At 42.0% G+C, this 18,302-nt stretch overlaps 1 protein-coding gene and 1 pseudogene across 1 annotated transcript in view; both read right to left on the reverse strand.

Moving 5' to 3' along the window:
- The window catches only part of Hkdc1 (hexokinase domain containing 1), a 46,468-nt gene extending 41,590 nt beyond the window's left edge, over positions 1-4,878 (reverse strand). Inside the window, exon 1 of the mRNA XM_046419667.2 lies at positions 4,595-4,878. Coding sequence (XP_046275623.1) covers positions 4,595-4,657 — 63 coding nt within the window. The 5' untranslated portion in view covers positions 4,658-4,878. The remainder of the gene's footprint in view (positions 1-4,594) is intronic.
- Positions 4,879-12,009: 7,131 nt separating this feature from the next.
- LOC124075996 (translation machinery-associated protein 7-like) lies at positions 12,010-12,202 on the reverse strand (annotated as a pseudogene).
- Positions 12,203-18,302: the final 6,100 nt, after the last annotated feature.

An 18,302-nucleotide genomic window follows, 5' to 3' on the forward strand; every position in this document is an offset into this window, starting at 1 on the left:
AATTCCCATTACCAAAAAATGAAAACCCTATAATATCTCTTTGAAGCAGCCAGATGAGGCAACAGTTATTGTCCCTAACTGAGAGATGAGGAATACAAGGCTTGGAGCCAGAAGGAGCATTCATAGAGGTGTAGATTAGGGACAGCACCGGGACCACTCCGCAGCCTGGTTTTGGCTCACAGCTCCATGGGGGATCCATGTGCCCAACCAACAAATGACACCAGAAGCACAAGGCTCCCCTCTTTATCCTAGGAGGGTGCCCAGCCGTCAGCCAGGCCTCAGAGGGACAGAAAGACCCAATCCAGTGAAAGGGCCTCATGGCTCTGGGGACTTGGGGACCAGAGAGAGGCCAGAAAATCATTAGAGGGTTGTTAACAATAAAGGAGCACTGGGTTTCCGCGGGTCTGAGAAGAAAGACTATAACCAGGTCAGGCTTCATTAGGCGCTTCCTACTCACCCGCGTCTGTTGAGGATTAATTGGTGGCACAGCCACACACAATCACAAAAAACCGCACGGACCGGACGTGACCCACGTAATTGGGGTTGGAGAAGAAAGAGTGGGAATGCCCCATGTGGGAACCAAGCTTGGTCCTTTATCATCACGTCAAAGCCCCTCAGGCTGTGCCCCCTCAACCTGCTGATCATTTTTGCTCTGCCTGAGAGTATCAAGAGCTTCTCAGGCATCCACAGAATGACATCCTCGTAAGTAAGACACGGCTTTTGAGGCCCTTTGGGGGCCATTGTGAACTGCATCCTGCCAGTGTCATTTAGCCCATTGGTGGCTTCTGCTTTCAATAAGTCAAAGTTATGGTGGAAAGAATGTCAACCCAGCAGTTTCTTATCTATTCTTTATGTCCCTGGCCCAGTAGCTAAACAGGAAGAATGAAATGTATGTTTGTTAGGACAGGAAGAAAAAAAAAACTATCTTTTTAATCCATGCAGGTGATCTGGGGCATGTGTAACCAGGGACACATGTCCCCGGCACCAAAGGAGGGAGTTGGGGTTGCAGAACAGCAAGCTCACTTTTGGAGGGACTCACAAACTGTAATAGGAAATGTCATCTAAACAGGAGAGCCAGCAACCATCGCGTTTATCTTGGAAAAAGCAAATTCACAAACAACAAGGGTTGTTAACACCCCTTGAAGCTCAGAACTGTTGAACTGCAAAATGTAGAAGCTGGATGGGGCCTTAGGGATCACTTAGTCCAGAGGTCTCCTGGGACGAAACAAGAGTCATAAAGAGGTTCTGCTCTTTGACCTACTGGTTTCACTTCAGAAATCTATCCTGCTGCTTCTGACAGCCAGTGAGAGAAACTTCCACCAAATTCTATTTATTAAATGAGAAAGTTAGGTGAGAGGTACAGCAAACTTAAAAATATAAAGCAGTCAGATTTAACCTTTTAAATAATGCTAAATATGGAGAAAAATAATCACAGGCCCATCTTTGTCATGGCAATATATTTTTCATTGTAAGGAATCTGACTTTCATTCTGAGTCAAATTAGGTAAAATTTTTGAACAGAGAACTCAAATGATCTCACATATGTAACAATATTTTAGTTGCTAAAAAAGAATATTTTTGAGGATCCAAATGTCATTGAGAAGGCAAAGTTTAAATAAATTGTGACATACCTACTTAATAAATATTAGGAAGACATTAAATTAATAATTATTCAGATAATGGAGGAGTGGATATAAGCATTTACAACAAAACAATAAGTGCTAAAATCAAGATGCACAGTGGCCCATGCCTGTAATCCCAGAGGATCGGGAGGCTGAGGCGGGAAGATCTCGAGTTCAAAGCCAGTCTCAGCAATTTAGTGAGACCCTAAGCAACTCAGTCAGATCCTGTCTCTAAATAAAATATAAATAATAAATAAAATATAAATAAGGGCTGGGATTGTGACTAAGTGATTGCCCCTGGGTTCAATCCCTAGTACCAAAAAGAAAAAAGAAAGATGCAGAACTGTACATACAGCACATTATCGATATAATAATGGGAAAAAAAATGGCCACAAGGGCACCCACATAACATACATGACAGTATTTGTCATTAAAGATAAATTAAAGGTGACATTTCACTAGGCACCATGGCGCACACCTGTAATCCCAGTGGCTTGGGAGGTTGAAGCAGGATAATCTTGAGTTCAAAGACAGTCTCATCAACTTAGCGAGGCCCTAAGCAACTCAGAGACCCTGTCTCTAAATAAAATATAAAAAAGGGCTGGGAATGTGGCTCAGTGGTTAAACCCCTCCAGGTTCAATCCCCCTGGTACCAAATAAATAAATAAAATAAAAAATAAAGGCAACATTTCCACATTTTCATAATGTTGACTTACTAAACCATAAAAAAGACTCACTGAAAACCTGACCTGTCCTGTTCTTATGGAAGAGCAGTCTGCAGGTCAGTGTCCAGGCCCGGCCAAGTGCTATCGACAGGTCAAATAATGTCAACATACTGAATTGGAAAAGAAGCTGTCAGAGGGTTCCTCTTTTCCATTCTTCTTATTTGTTTTGTTTTATTTTTGTCTTTAATGTTGGAATGAGGAGATTTAAAACAAAAAACAAAAAAACCCGTTCCAGAGTCTGAATAGTAACCTTTGCAGGCATGTGTGAGCTCAGACGTTCTAGAGGCACAAGCTAAGACAGGACTGGCTACAGGACCACAGGGTGCCTTTTGACCAGATGTGTTTCTGAGAACATTCACATGGAGGAATGTTCTCAGAATCTATGACTCAGCCCAAGAGCCACAAAGCAGGCTCCCCCAGAAACACTTAGGTTCCCAGGTTAACTGCAAAATGCTCCACTTTCTTGCCTCCCACAGGGAGGGGGCAGGTTGACTCCAGGTATTTACAAAGACTGATTCTTGCAAAAGGACCCGGGAGCCTGCGTTTCCACAGAGGCCATCGGAGCCTGTAATTGGGCTGGTGGACAAACATGTCTTGCCTTAACCTAGGGTGGAACAAAAGGTCAGCCACCACAGAGGGGCCAAGGAAATGAAATAACTTTGCAGAACCAAAGATTTCAGGGTTCCAAGCCTCCCTCTTGGGAGTGGGAGTTGCATCTTTCCCAAGCAAAGGTAATAACAGGAAGGGAATCCCAAGCAGGGCTGCGGAGTATTCGTTCACCTCCTCAAGTCTCCAGTAGGGGGCTCTGTGAGTCTAACCAACAAATACAAATTAAAAGGTTAAACTCACTGCTTTATATTTCTAAGTTTGCTGTACCTCTCACCTAACTTCCTCATGAATAGAATTTAGTGGAAGTTTATCTCACCAAACACACTAAGGCTGTGAGGGCTTCATCCTCTTATTTGGAAAAGCAGGAAGACATCATAGTAAATAGAAACAGCTGGGATTAGCAATCTCAGATGTAGGTTTAGTTGGATTTCACCTTAAATACCTGGGTGACCTTGGCTGAGTCCATCTGTTATCTATAAATTGAGTCATGCCACTCGGTGGCCCTGCTGCTTCTGACAGTCAGTTGGCCCAGTGCAGCCTGAAAGGCAGGCTTGTTTCAGCTGCCTGGAGAGAATCTGATTACCCACAGTTGACCTTGGCAACCTTTAACTAGCCAAATTTGGAATGAGTTTTGTAATCTAGTTCCTGGGGCAAAGTGACCAAATAATGCACACCTTTAATAGTGCACTGTTGGCAAATAGCATGTGCTAATAATAAACATTTCAATTAGCACACATTAAAACTACGAGGCACAGTGGTATGCACCTGTAGCCTCAGCTATTTGGGAGACTGAGACAGGAGGATGGCTTGAGGCCAGAAATTCAAGGCTAGCATGAACTATATATGGAGCCCTCAAAAAAAAAAAAAAAATATATATATATATATATATATATATACACACACACAAACATATATATGTAAAATATATACATTATAATATAAGCAAATTATATAGCCAGACACAATGGCAAACACTATAATCCCAGCTACTTAGGGGGCTGAGGCAGGAGGATCATAAGTTTGAGGCCAGCCAGGACAACCTATCGAGATGCTGTCTCAATAAAAACAAAAGGGACTGGGGATATAGCTCAGTGGTAGACAGCAAGGCCCCAGGTTCCATCCCCAGTTACTGCAAACAAATAAATTTTACATTCCTCTTGGGGGTCTTATATTTTATATGCTTTCAAATATATGCATAATCAGATCTTCTTCAAAAGTTCTTAAAACTTCTTTACAAATGACTCTTCCATGTGGCCTTTCCCCCAAAGCATCCCTGAATCAAGCCTCCTCTTACATTCCTGAGACAAACTCCTTCAAGCATTCCCTACATTTTCTCCTCAGCTCCTTCCTTTGTGATATCTGCCAGAAAGTTCCACTGAAATTCAGGGTTCGGGACAGTAAGGCACTGCCCAGGGGTATACAGACGTACCTCCCCTTCCCACTCTGAGTCTTTACTTGTCAGAGGCTGGCAGAGCTGTTCTTCATAAGCTCTCTGAAACTAGGAATGGAACCCAGGGTCTCCCCCGGGCTAGGCAAGCAGCTCTGCTCCTGAGCGACACCCCCAGCTCCTGAGTCCTTTTCTGATGCAGGAGGAGATCTGCAGAAGGCCCCCACATCTCTCGGCTTTGTGAGTCCTTACCTTCTTTATCTGATCCTCTTTTAGCTTGGTGAAGTAAAATGCCAGCAAATGTACCGCAAACATGTTTCCCCAAGTTTGGTTTCTCCTGATTTAGGCGAAGACTAAAGACCAAAGAATAGGGCAGTGTTTTTCCCACGACTCCAGGGCGCTGAGCACTTCTAGTCCAGGCCTTGAGCTGGGTGCTGCCGCCTAAATACTTCCAGTCCGCCTGGTTCAATGATTAAACTTCGCCCCCTATCTCGGTCCCTCCCTCTGCCACACACTTCATTGTCTAACAGAGGCTCTGGTGGTAGCTGAGGGCCAGTAGAGGGGGAGGCCGGGAATGGATGGGTTGCTTGACTATTTGAGTAGCGAGTGCCACAAAATCTCGTTGCTCAGCAACGCTCTCAGGCCAGTGCTCCACCAAGCCCACTCAGCCGAGGAAAATCTTTTAAGAAGTTGGGCACTAAACAAAGCCAACTTCCAGTGGAGCTGCCTGCAAATGTCCAGCCGCAGGTTTTCCTCTTTAATCCCTTTCTCCTCTACCTGGTATCAAAACTCCATGACTCCTTGGTCCCCCTCCTTGGACCCCTGAAGGACTATCTTAATTGGTCAGGGAGTTACCAAAAATGTTGAAGCAAATTCTTCCATTTGTGAAAGATCCAGTCTCTTAGCTAACAGCCCACGGTTAATGGAATACGATCGATAAAGGTTTATCTATTCATGATGTAAAGGCAGACACCCTTTATTTCCCAGGTAGTGACCCAGGAACAAAATATGCTTGAGAATGAAGTCACCATGACTCTCTGGGAAGCTGCTGCCAGAGAAAATTGAAATCACAGATGGGAAAAGTTTTCTTTCCCCGGAGATATTTATTTGATCAGCTTATCTCACTCATCATACTTGATGTGAGAAGGACCAAGAAAGGCACCAAGATGAAGGAATGATAAACTTCACACTACGGCTATGGTCATTGGCTAGCTGGTAAAATCATTCACAGGGTTAACAGCAGCTAATACGAATGGAACACTCTGTAGCCCCATTGTATAGATGAGAAAAACTGAGGCTCAGAGAGGTTAAATGACTTACTCAAAATCACAAAGCTTGTAAATGTTTCAGCCAGTGATCTAGCCCAGGAGTTGGACTCCAGGCTCCAGCTTTTAACTGATCTGTCATTCTGGTTCTCAAATTCCACTTTCTTCATGGGATTCTCAATCGATAGCTACTAGCAGCATTCTGTGGGGTTATTGTTAAGAATTTCAGGGGCTGGGGTGGTGGCTCGGTGGTAGAGTGCTTGCCTAGCATGTGTGAGGCACTGGGTTTAAGTCTCAGCACTGAGTATAAATAAATAAAATAAAGATCCATTGACAATTAAAAAATATTAAAAAAAAAAAAAAAAAGAATTTCAACTACTTGGAAAACAAAGTACAGAGATGTCACTCCAACCCAGTCTTCCTTGAGGGGAAAAAAGCAGATAAAGACATTCTTGACGCTAATGTCCCCAAATATTAATCAAATGCTTTGTAAAACCAGCCAGTGAGCAGATGTTAACACAGTTTCACTGGGTGCTTCAGTGTTTCTTGCTCCTACGTGGCGCCTGCTCTTCAGTGACAAGGGGCCTCTGATTAAGGCGTGCTGCCCTGGTCAGCTCACCAGCCTGGGCTCCGTCTGCTTTTCTCCTGTACAATCTTATTAACCAAAACAATGACTGACGATGGCCTGGTCAGGGGACCTCCAACAGCTGCCTCTCAGGAAGCCACTGATCTCTACCCGACCATCAGGCAGATGAGCCAGGGGGAGTCTGGCCTGGGCCTGCAGAGCAGGGGCTGCTTGGTTAAAACACTCCGGATGCTTTTCTCAGCCAAATTGACCCAAGAGTCTCCCAGACTGATAACCTCCATCCTTTCAGTGTGTTTACTCCTCAAACTATGACTTTCAAGTCCCCTGTTTTAATTATACAAGCAAACAAAGGTTAACTTTCAGTTCCCAAAGCCGATCAGTTCCCCAAACTCAGTAGAATTTGTGTCTGAAATACACACGCTAATGCCCTCCGGACCTCCAAGGATAACACCTCTGGCAGGTCACGTGATCTCGAATGACAACATTATTACCTATCTTTTCCCCCCATTTAAAAAGTAACCTTGGCAGTGTGTATGGCACCTGCTATTGCTGATTTATTCACCACAGAGATAAGAGGTTACAATGTCCAGTGGGCAAAAGGAAACAGAACCGTCACCAAAGGTCTTGGAAGTCTCCCAGTCTCCTGTGTGAGTCAGACAGGCAGACTTTGGATTTTCATCAGGCACCAGAGGATTTTTACTTGTTACATCATTTCATTTTTAATCTAAGCACATGAGCACCTACGTTCTAGGTCTGGGCTGGTGACTAAACCAAGAAGTTTCATGATTATTAAAGATCATGTGCATTTGGAGTCATTTAGCCAGGCCTCCTCATTTTATAGAATCAAGATAAAATAATTAGATTTCTTTACCACTCCTCATCTGATTATTCCAATCCAGTCCTTGGAATGTTTCATCCTCTTTAAGCTCTATGTAGCTATTCAATGATAATCTGAGTACAAGTCTTACAAAATCTTGGATTTTGCTTAAGAACAGATGTGTGCGCCAGGCACAATGGTACATGCCTGTAATCTTAGAGACTTGGGAGGCTGAGACAGGAGGATCACAAGTTCGAGGCCACCCTTAGCAACTTAGCAAGACCCTCAGCAACTTAGTGAGACCCTGTCTCAAAATACAAAATAAAAAAAGGGCTGAGGATATAGCTCAATGATAAAGTGCCCCTGGGTTAGACCCTAGTACCAAAAATGATAATAATAATTATTATTATTAATAAATAATTATTATTAATAACTGTTAATCAATATTATTATTATTACTGAAGTTGTTACTGACAAGTGACATTTTAGTTAAAATACCCATCTGGCCCAATCTTCCCTCTAAGGAAAGAGACTCATCTTGATACAGATCTCTGTTTCCACTGAGCCCTACTTTAAACCACATGGATTTTTACTATTTTGGTCAATAAAAAGTGGGGTGAAAAGAAGCATGATTCTCTTTCATATAAAGGCTTGCACATATACAGTGAATGTGAATGATATGCATATATGTGTATAATACTGTCTTCCCCCTCATTTAACTGACCCAAACATATTAATTGAAAGGAGGAAGCAGAACTTTAATTTCTAAGTTTTGTTACCTTTTGGAGACCCTAAAGACAGGCACAAACATGCACAAACAATATTTATCCTTTTTTTCCATGGCTAAAAGACAGCGATCTATTATTTCTTACAACTTCATGTGAATCAACAATAATCTTAATAAAAATTCAATTTGAAATACAGTCGCTATGCCAGTGTGTCATCACGTCCCTTGAGAAATATTAAGGCTCAGTATATAAATTCATGTGCATTAATGATATGATTTATATATACTGTGAACCATATAAGAGGAGTGAAAATAATTTATCAGGTTAAATCATAAAAGCTACAAACACTAAATCAAAGGTATAGTCTTAATTCAAATTGGAGTTTTCTAATTTATGCCTGACATTAGCTTAGTACGATATATATGTATTAATTATATATCAGTATATGTGTGTGTGTGTGTGTGTGTATATATATATATATATATAATTTATCTTTAGCATCAAAAAATTTTGACAAATGTTGCTGACTCAGTCAATCCAATAAGCTTAAGATAGTTCCTGTCTTCAAGGGAATACAATATTATTGAAAAGAACAGAAAATTAATAGTGCAATGTACACCACATAAGTAGGTTCCAAGTAAATTCTACAAATCTAAGAACCATTGGTAAAAATCTGTGTGTGTGTGTCTATATATATATATATATATATATATATATATATATATATATTCAATTTGAAACACACACACACACACACACACCTACATACATACATACATATCAGTGGTAAACATATGTATATAAATGAATATGACATTTATACATAAATACATTATATTTAAAAGCATGTAGTGTACCCACACATAATACCACACTCAAATTTGGCCTGGTTTTCCAGCTAGGCCCAAAGATAATATCTGCTTTCCTTTAAGTACCAAGCTTGTAGGAGCACCAGAAGTCCAGAAAAATTGACCTGTTCATTCAGCAAGCACATGTATGGTGTTAACTAGGTGTTTAAGATTAACTCCTGCAGCCACTTCCATTCTCCTGAGGCCCAGAGCACTGGCCCTGGCACCTGGTGGACTAGAGATGTGAATGCAGGTGTTCTGGCTCTGGAGTCCGCACTTAATTGGGCTGCACTGGCTGTCCCTGATCTGGAGGCCAAGCACAGGGAGACAGGGGACTTAGGCTAGAAAACTGGCCCAAAGCCCCAGGTAGCACAGTGGAAAGTGTGGAGGCCCTGGGTCACCTCAACTCTGCTCTCCCTGAAGGTGACGGGCAAGTTCATCTCTGTAAAGAGTTTGTGGCCACCTCGTTGGTCACTAGGTGAAGGGTAAGTTACTGAAATCACCCAAGGGAAGGCAGGTGACCCACACTAAACGCATCTCCTGAATCTAAGCCTTCACCAGGCCAGGGACCCTTCTTAAAACCTGTATTTCATCTCATCCCACTTGGTCACTTAGGCTAAGAAAATGTAGCTGGGCGAAGTGTCACCTATAATCCCAGCAGCTCAGGAGACTGAGACAGGAGGATCTCAAATTCAAAGCTAGCCTTAGCAAAAATGAGGCACTAAGTAGCTCATCCAGACCCTGTCTCTAAATAAAATTCAAAATAGGGCTGGGACGTGGCTCAGTGGTCAAATGCCCCTGAATTCACTCTCTAGCACCAAAAAGATAAAGTGTAGTCCTTTTAGTCCATTCAGTAAAAGACAACTGTAAACCACTAGAAGGCACCAGTTTTATTTACGGGTATTATAGGAGCAGTTAGGAATTTTTTTAAAATTGTACTCCTGTTACTTAAGAAAACAGATCTTGACTTGTGCCCTGTGTTCTTTTAAATGGCAAGTCCAAATTTAAGTTGTCCAAAACATAAATCAGTCTGACCTGCTGGCATTCCATTTGCTGTAAAAGAGTAAAAGTGAGTGAGAACAAATGTCCATAAAAAGAAAATCAATGCAAAAACTTCCAAACTCTGCCAGTGGTTACAGTTACTATGGTGTCTCCATGGAGCAACCACAAATGAAACAGAAATGTCAACCTCAGCAAGTTTCAAAAGAATACTACTGATCTTTTTATAGGTTTGTTGCATGCCCAGAGAAGACAGGGAATGCTCACAAAGAAACCATGACAGGACTATTTTTTAATCACAACCGTACAATAAAAGCCCTATTTTCAAAACACATATTTAGAAAGATAAGACACAAGGAAATGTAATTCAGATGGCTTTTAATAATTCTCAGCATAATTTCAATCTCAACTGCACAAAATAACCAACTTCAGAAAGTATACGAGACTTTTGGTTAAACATGGCATAAATTCAAGAGGACACAAAAATGAAAGGAAATAACTGGGTGCGGTGGTACACACCTGTAATTCCAGCAGCTCAGGAGGCTGAGGCAGGAGGATTGTAAGTTCAAGACCAGCCTCAGCAACTTAACAAGTGAGGCTCTGTCTCAAATAAAACATAAAAAGGGCTGGGGATGAAAAAAGGAAAGAAATGGTGGTCAATAAGAGTCATTAACATAATTTTGGACACAGAAAAGTAATAGCTTCATGGGGCGAAGTAGCACACGTCTGTAATCCCAGAGGCTCAGGAGGCTGAGACAGGAGGATCACCAGTTTGGAGCCAGCCTCAGCAACGGTGAGGTGCTAAACAACTCAGTGAGACTCTGTCTCTAAATAAAATACAAAAAAGGGCTGGGGATGTGGCTCAGTGGTTGAGTGCCCCTGAGCTTAATCCTTTGTACCGCCCCCCCCAAAAAAAAGAAAAGTAATAGCTTCACAGATGAGACATTGAAACCCAGGTGCTTCCACAGATTGATTCTGCTAAGTGAACTAATGACACCTGTAAAATTCTAGAAATGCTCAGGATTTGAGGTCCAGCTACTTCAGAAAAACAGGGGGCAGGACATGGAGCTGAAAACAATGGTTTAAAATCTATATATAGGGGCTGGGGGTGTAGCTCAGTCAGTAGAGTGCTTCCCTCGCATGCACAAGGCCCTGGGTTCAATCCCCAGCACCACCGCAAAAAAAAAATCTATATATAAAAAAAGGTTCCAACTGTGTCCCTCCCTCCAACCCTGCCCCCGCCCCTTCAAGAGACTGGGCTTCCATTCTGTGCAGAGATGGAGCCTAACAGCCCTTGGACTTGAGACCACCAGGCACCATGGGATGTGGAGGTGAGGCACAAGACTGTAAACAGGACAACTAAGTGAAACCCTCCAACCAGACACGAGGGCCCCACCCCGGCCTCTCCTGTCCAGCCTGGACCAGCAGACACCGACCCATGTGTGCTCCTTTCCTCCTCACTTGGAGGGGATAGGGAACCTCGAATTTCCTCTGGTAAAACTAAATGGCCTCAGAGGAAACATTTAAAACCCACACATGCCGGGGCTGGGGATGTAGCTCAGTTGGTAGAGCACAAGGCCTTGTGTTCGATCCCCAGCACCAAAAAAAAAAAAAAAAACAAACCCACACATGTGGAATAGTCAAGACCAGGCGAGGCTCAGTGGCACACGCCTGTAATCCCTGCGGCTCGGAGGCTGAAACAGGAGGATTGTTAATTCAAAGCCAGCCTCAGCAAAAAAGAAAAAAAAGCGAGGCACCAAGCAACTCAGTGAGACCCTGTCTCTATGTAAAATACAAAATAGGGCTGGGGATGTGGCTAGTGGCTGAGTGCCCCTGAGTTCAATCCCTGGTACCCCTGCCCCTGCCCTCTGCCAAAAAAAAAAAAAAAAGAAGAAGGAAGGAAAGAAAGAAAAAAAAAAGGCAAAATCAGAGGCAGCAAACAAAGTAACACTGGCCAGGGAGAGAACCAAATAAATGAAGCACAGGGGCGTTCTAAGGGAGTGTTATTACACCTTAAGGTGAATACATGGCATAACACTCCTGCCAAAACCTGTAGCCAAAACCTGTAGAAATTCACAGAGCAAAGGATGAACTTTAATGTATTTTTTTTTTCAGGTGAACTAGTTTAATTCCAAGTGATATAGAATCCAAACTCTGGCAAGATTCTAGGATGGGTCTACTTGAAATTCACAGCTGAGGTAGTAACGGCTGAATGAGACTCAAGAGACAATGAGCCAGTGTGTGCGTGCATGCGTGTGTGTGTGTGTGTGTATTATTATTTTACAAAAGTTTATTAAGTTTACAACAGACTCCAACACAACGCTTCGTTCTAGCTATAGGTGGCAAAAGCTGTTACAGCAGGGAATCTAATGTTTAATAGGAATGGCATCAATGGTCACCATCATTTCAGGCATAAGAAGAGGCTTACTTTTTGCCAGATTTCTTAATTCCACCCGTGGGCAGGGGGCCCTTCCCTGCGGCTTTCGCTTTTAGCTCCTCAAGCTTCTTCTGCTCCTCTCTGTGTTTTGTTTGAAAGTCTTCTCTCCCTCATCCTCTCCTCCGCCTGCTTCTTAGGCTGCTTCAGGGGCTGCTTCTTGCCACCTTCCTGGCCGGACATGGTGACTGTAGCCCCTACCCCCAAGTTAATGTATTTTAAAAAGTCATTCCCAGCTGGGCTCAGGGGACATGCCCGAGAGCATGGCTCAGCAGTTCTGAAACCACTACCCATGCATACTGGAATAGATTTTAATTAAATTAAGTAAATGGATGGTGGATGGTAAAGGTGGGTTTCTCACCTTTGAAGGGAGAGGTTTCAGTCAAGCAAAGGAGAAGGCTAAACCCCTTCATGTTACTGGACATTGGCAAGACTCCTATTTAGCTTAATATAGCCACAGATGTTTTGTGTTATATAAATATTTATAGACATGTGTCCATACATAGGTTAGCAGGCACACATGTGTTGCCTAGCTTTGTCATCTGAGAGGCCGTAGATGCAATGACATTGGTAGCAAAGAACACATAGTGGCCAGATTTTTTTTTTCCAGTGCTGGAGATTGAACCAAGAGGCACTTACCAGTGAACCACATCTCCAACCATTTTTGATTTTTTATTTTGAGACAGAATCTTGCTCCATTTCCCAAGCTGACCTCAAACTTATCATTCTACTGCCTCAGACTCCCAAGGGGCATGCACCCCTGTGCCTGGGTCTAGATCTTGGTATCTAATATTCTAAAAAAGAGAAAAAGGAACCAGATACATACAGGATGATCCTGGAGCACCTTGTAATGCTAAAAAGGGAAGGAGTCAGAGGATTTCACCCCCAAAAAATGGCACTTGGTCTGCTGATCATGTTCAGTTAAAGGCCCCTGGAGAGCAGCAGATACTGGAAAGGGCTTTCCTCGGACATTCCCTTACATGCTTAAAGACTAAACCCATCAAAGGAAAAAACAAGTATCTTTGGTCTCTTCTCTGAGTTTTCATCAGATAAACTCATATCTGCAGGAAGGAAGTTCAAAGAATGAGCCACACCTGGACAACTTTTGACCACAAGCCATTGTCCATCTGCTAGGCCCATTCGACTCCCAAAAAGAAGCATTTACTATTATCTGAGCATTAGGCCCATTCATTACCTAAAAGAATTTACCATCCCTCAAAATTTCCACGTTCCCCATCTCCCTCTCTCTGAGAAGGTACAGAAGCCTCTGGACACTGGGTTCCTGGGTAGTGACACTTCTGTGATTGTCCCCATGCACTTTAGACATGTTTGTACACCTTTTTCTCCTACCATCTCTAGATCTGTCTATTACTGCCAGTTTGTTCCAGCAAATCTTCAGAGGGGGAATGCGAAGCTCTCCCTTTGCCCCTGCAAAAGCAAGAAAGTGATGACAAAAAAAACAAGCCAAACACCAAAATGACAGGGATATGTCAAGGGGACACAGAAGCCAACTGAACAAATTCCCAATAACCACAGCTTGAACAACCTCAGCAAGAAAATAAAGCATTATTGTATTATAATCCAAAGTATAAAATAAACTTCCATTAACCAATACTGATATAAATAAATCATTGAACAAATTATATAAGTGAGGGAGGAAAAAAACTCCCTTGAAGGATAATTCTAATAATTTAATCAGATACTTCACCTTCAAAAAAATGGAAAAGCCAGGCACGGTGGTGCATACACGTAATCCCAGCAGCTTGGGAGGAGGTAGGAGGGTCGTAAGTTCAAAACCAGCCTCATCAACTTAGGGAGGCCCTAAGCAACTCAGCAAGACCCTGTCTAAATAAAAAAGGGCTGGGGATGTGGCTCAAGTGGTAGCGCGCTCTCCTAGCATGCGTAAGGCACTGGGTTCGATTCTCAGCACCATGTAAAAATAAAATAAAGATATTATATCCACCTAAAACTAAAAATAAATATTAAAAAAGGGGGGCTGGGGATGTGGCTTAGTGATTGAGTACCCCTGGGTTCAATCCCTAGTACCAAATAAATAAATAGATGAAATATAACTGGACACAGTAACTACTTTCCCAAGAGTTAAGAATGGAAGGAGTAACTTCATAGTGGAGAAACCTGACAAACTACCTCAGTCTGTAATTCCAGCTACTATGGAGGCAGGAAGATGGCAAGTTCAAAGTTTGAGGGCAGCCCAGTACCCCCCCACCCCCCCCCACAAACACATGGCTTCAGTTTATGCACAGATTAAAATTAATGTGCAGAATTCTTATTTTCAGTGAGATCTGTGTTTATTTATTTAGACACTGGAGATTGAACCCAGGGTTATTCTTCCTCTGAGCCACAACCCCAGTCCTTTTATTTTTCGAGACAGGTTCTCACTAAATTACTGAATGGCCTTGCAGAGTCACTGAGACTGGTCTCAAACTCGTAATCCTCCTTTCTCCTGAGATTAAACATTTTTTTAAAAATAAGATTGTTGGGCTGGGGATGTGGCTCAAGTGGTAGCGCGCTTGCCTGGCATGCGTGCGGCCCGGGCCCAGGTTCAATCCTCAGCACCACGTACAAAGAAAGATGTTGTGTCTGCCAAAAACTAAAAACAAAAAATAAATATTAAAAAAAAAATTCTCTCTCTCTCTTAAAAAAATTAATAATAAGATTGCTACCTGATTCACAGCCTCTTGTGAAAAAAGAGTTTCCAGCAGAGAATTATCAATTTTCCTGTATCTTACACTTGTGTCAGATGGCGGTTCCACTTAATCACTATGTTATAAACCTTCCCCAAGCCTCTATGAACCAAGTGCTTTTGCCAGGGGATAGACGACTTTGAATCTTCAGTTCCAAGAGCATAGCCTTAAAGGGCCCCGTCTGATCAAATTTGCCAAACATACCTTCTTAAATTCAACCTTCAAAGAAAGTCCCATCCTACTTCTTTTTTTTTTTCTCCTTGAGCATTTTTTTACCCAAAAGACAACTACTGTTTTTGTCTGTATGTGAAACTGCCCCATTATCTTAAATGACAAATATTTATAGATAGCCGTGGTCATGCAGAAACGTGTTCATAATGTCTCTTAGAAAACTATAGCTTTTCATTATATCCTAATAGGCTTGTTTGAAGTTGGATACAGAGAACAAATTGCTGCATTATAATTATAGACTCCTTGTTCCAAGTATAAGAGACTTTGATGGTTTGTGATGATAATTTTGTGTATCTATGATTCACAGCAAGACATTTTCCAAAATACCCAGTGTTGTTGTGTAGATTTTCACACTTTCACAGACATAATGTGCAAAGTACAAGTCATTAGTTATTAATCCCAGCTAGTGATGCACGTACCACATTTCACTAAATTCCTTGGGTCATAGGGACAGAACAGATGAACATCTAAGCCTTGGCCCACACCTCATGTTGACTGACATTTTGCTGAACCCACAATAATCCAAGAAGGACTTTCAGGCAAGTACTAGAGAACCTACTAGAAAACTACATAATAATTTTTAAAAAATAAATAAAAGCTGTGTTTTAGAAAAGGAGGAATATGACTATGATGTAATGTACACCTTGAACTTAACTGGCCCAGAAGCCCACCAAAAAGATAAGGGGCAAATCAAATTTTTGCAAAGAAGGAATAGGAAGACCAGGCTTTTATTTATAGTGACCATTTCAGCATATTTTGTAAAATTATCCAGGGCTACCCTAATTATCTACTCTAATATTTTTAATTTTCTTCCCCTGATGTTGTGTTTTTAGTTTGGTCACCTCTGCTTAACCACAGTGCCCTTCTGCCCCAGAAAAGAAGGGAGAGGTGAAAGGGCAAACCATCACTGTTCATAAACATTCTTCAGCTAAACGTTGAAGCAGCCCTTCCCTGATAGCATTTTTTTATTTTTATTTATTTATTTTTTTTTTTAGAGAGAGAGAGAGAGAATTTTTAGTATTTATTTTTTAGTTTTCGGCGAACACAACATCTTTGTATGTGGTGCTGAGGTTCGAACCCGGGCCGCACGCATGCCGGGTGAGCACGCTACCACTTGAGCCACATCTTCAGCCCAAAAAACTTTCTTTCTTTATTATTTTTTTTTAAATTTTTTGTAGTGCTGGGGATTGAACCCAGGGCCTTGTGCTGCAGGCAAGCACTCTACCAACTGAGCCAAATCCCCAGCCTGATAGCATTTTTTAAATGCAAACATTTAACTTGCCCAAGTCTGCAAGAGCCTTGCCTAAGTCTGCAAGAGCTTTGCCTAAGTGTCTTCTCCCATTTGCCAACTCTGGCCCCCTGGAGAAAAATGCAGAATTAACAACACTCCAAGTGACTGATGTACCTCACCACTAAAATATCATGGGACCAAATCCTCAATCCAGTTCAGTTCATGGGCATTTCTTGAGACCAACTGGCTGACTGCATGTAATGGTGTAAGTCACAGGGGAAAGCAAACTCCTGAAGCAAGAGTTGTCCAAATGCAAAATAGGAAAAGGGATGTGTCCTTCCAGGCATTTCATTATCCACAGGTGAGGGAGACATGGTCCGCACCACCTGTTTGGCCTTCATTCCCATGAAGGCAAAGGTCAGATAAAGACTGTCATCTCAGTTAAATAAAATATCATATTGATTCTTAACTACTGAGGTCAAAGCTAAGAGCAATGACTACTTTGGCAAATCCGGCTCTGTTCCCTGGCTGAATTTGAGCCACATCAAGTTTAATCTCTAAATTTAGCCTCAATCCAGCAGTTGCTCAAATTAGTTCAGTTCTCAAAATGACCTAAGAGGTCATTTCACAACCAGAATGGGCCCAAACCTTCAGGCTCATTTATAAGACACTTCCTGTGTGCCAGGCCCTAAACAGCACACCATCACATTTTGGGTACCAGGGATTGAACTCAGGGATGCTAACCACTGAGCCACATCCCCAGTTCATTGTTTTTTTAGACACAGTCTTACTAAGTTACTTAGGGATTCACTAAGTTGCTGAGGCTGCTTTGAACTTGACATCATCATATTTAACCTCCCAACAATTCTAAGAAGCGCAACGGTCCACCTTCTTCAGATATAGAGACCATGTTCCATGAGGGCAAGGTCACAAAGCTGGAAGTGGTGGGAAGAACTGAATCACATCTATCCAACTCAAAGCTGATGATCTTTAACTCCTTTTAGCTGTGTTGAACCAGGGTTGAAAACTTTGATGGACATCCTTATGTTTTTGTTTTATAAATTCCATTTTAATACCTAGTGTGTACTATATGTTGTGTTCAGGTTTTTGTTATTATTTATTTATTTATTTTTGGTACCAGGGACTAAACTCAGGGTCACTCAACCACTGAGCCACATCCCTAGCTCTATTTTGTATTTTATTTAGAGACCAGGTCTCACCAAGTTGCTTAGTGCTTCAGTTTTTGCTGAGGCTGGCTTTGAACTCACCATTCTCTTGTCCCATCCTCCCCAGCTGCTAGGATTACAGGTGTGCACCTGTAATGTAATTCTTTAAAAACATGTTAAAATTATACTTTTGATTGGATAGCTGTTAAGTTTTCCTCAGCTTCTAAGGATAACACTTGGATACCATGATGAAATGTGTTTAGAGCTGATGGTAAATTTCTTACTCTGGGACTACTGCCCTAGAGATATTCTTTGTTCATATAATAATTTCAGATACCAGAACTGCCAAGAATATTTTAATGTGAGAATGACAATGGTAGCCAGGCTCAGTGGCACATGCCTGTAATCCTAGCAGCTCAGGAGGCTGAGACAGGAGGATCTTGAGTTCAAAGCCAGCCTTAGTAAAAGTAAGGTGCTAAGCAACTCAGTGAGACCCTGTCTCTATTAAAATATAAAGTAAGGCTGGGGGTGTGGCTCAGTGGCCAAGTGCCCCTGAGTTTAATCCCTAGTACAAAAAAAAAAAAAAAAAAAAACAATTGACAGTGGTGAGGGGGAAATGCACATAACCAAGAGATTAACCTCTGATTCAGTTTTTCTCAGCTTTTTCCCAGAAGAAATCTATTTTTTTCCTAATAGCATTGCTAATAAATTTTAATAGGGAAAAAAAAAAAAAAAACTGTGATGGATAAATTGAGGCTCCTAGGCATCAGCCTGGCCTTTGGACACCACCCTACCTAAATAAGCCCAGCACCAGCTCTCATCACTCTTCTCTACATTCATATCCATTCATTTCACAAAGACTGACAGCTTCCACTGTAGTCCAACACTGTGATGCCACAGGGAACTAGACAAACAGAAGTCCCTGTCCTCAGAGGGCTAACTTGTTTCGG

This window comes from Marmota monax, unplaced genomic scaffold (genome assembly GCF_021218885.2).
Source record: "Marmota monax isolate L192 unplaced genomic scaffold, Marmota_monax_Labrador192_F-V1.1 WCK01_AAM20220418_F8-fsc00019, whole genome shotgun sequence".
NCBI lineage: Eukaryota > Metazoa > Chordata > Mammalia > Rodentia > Sciuridae > Marmota > Marmota monax.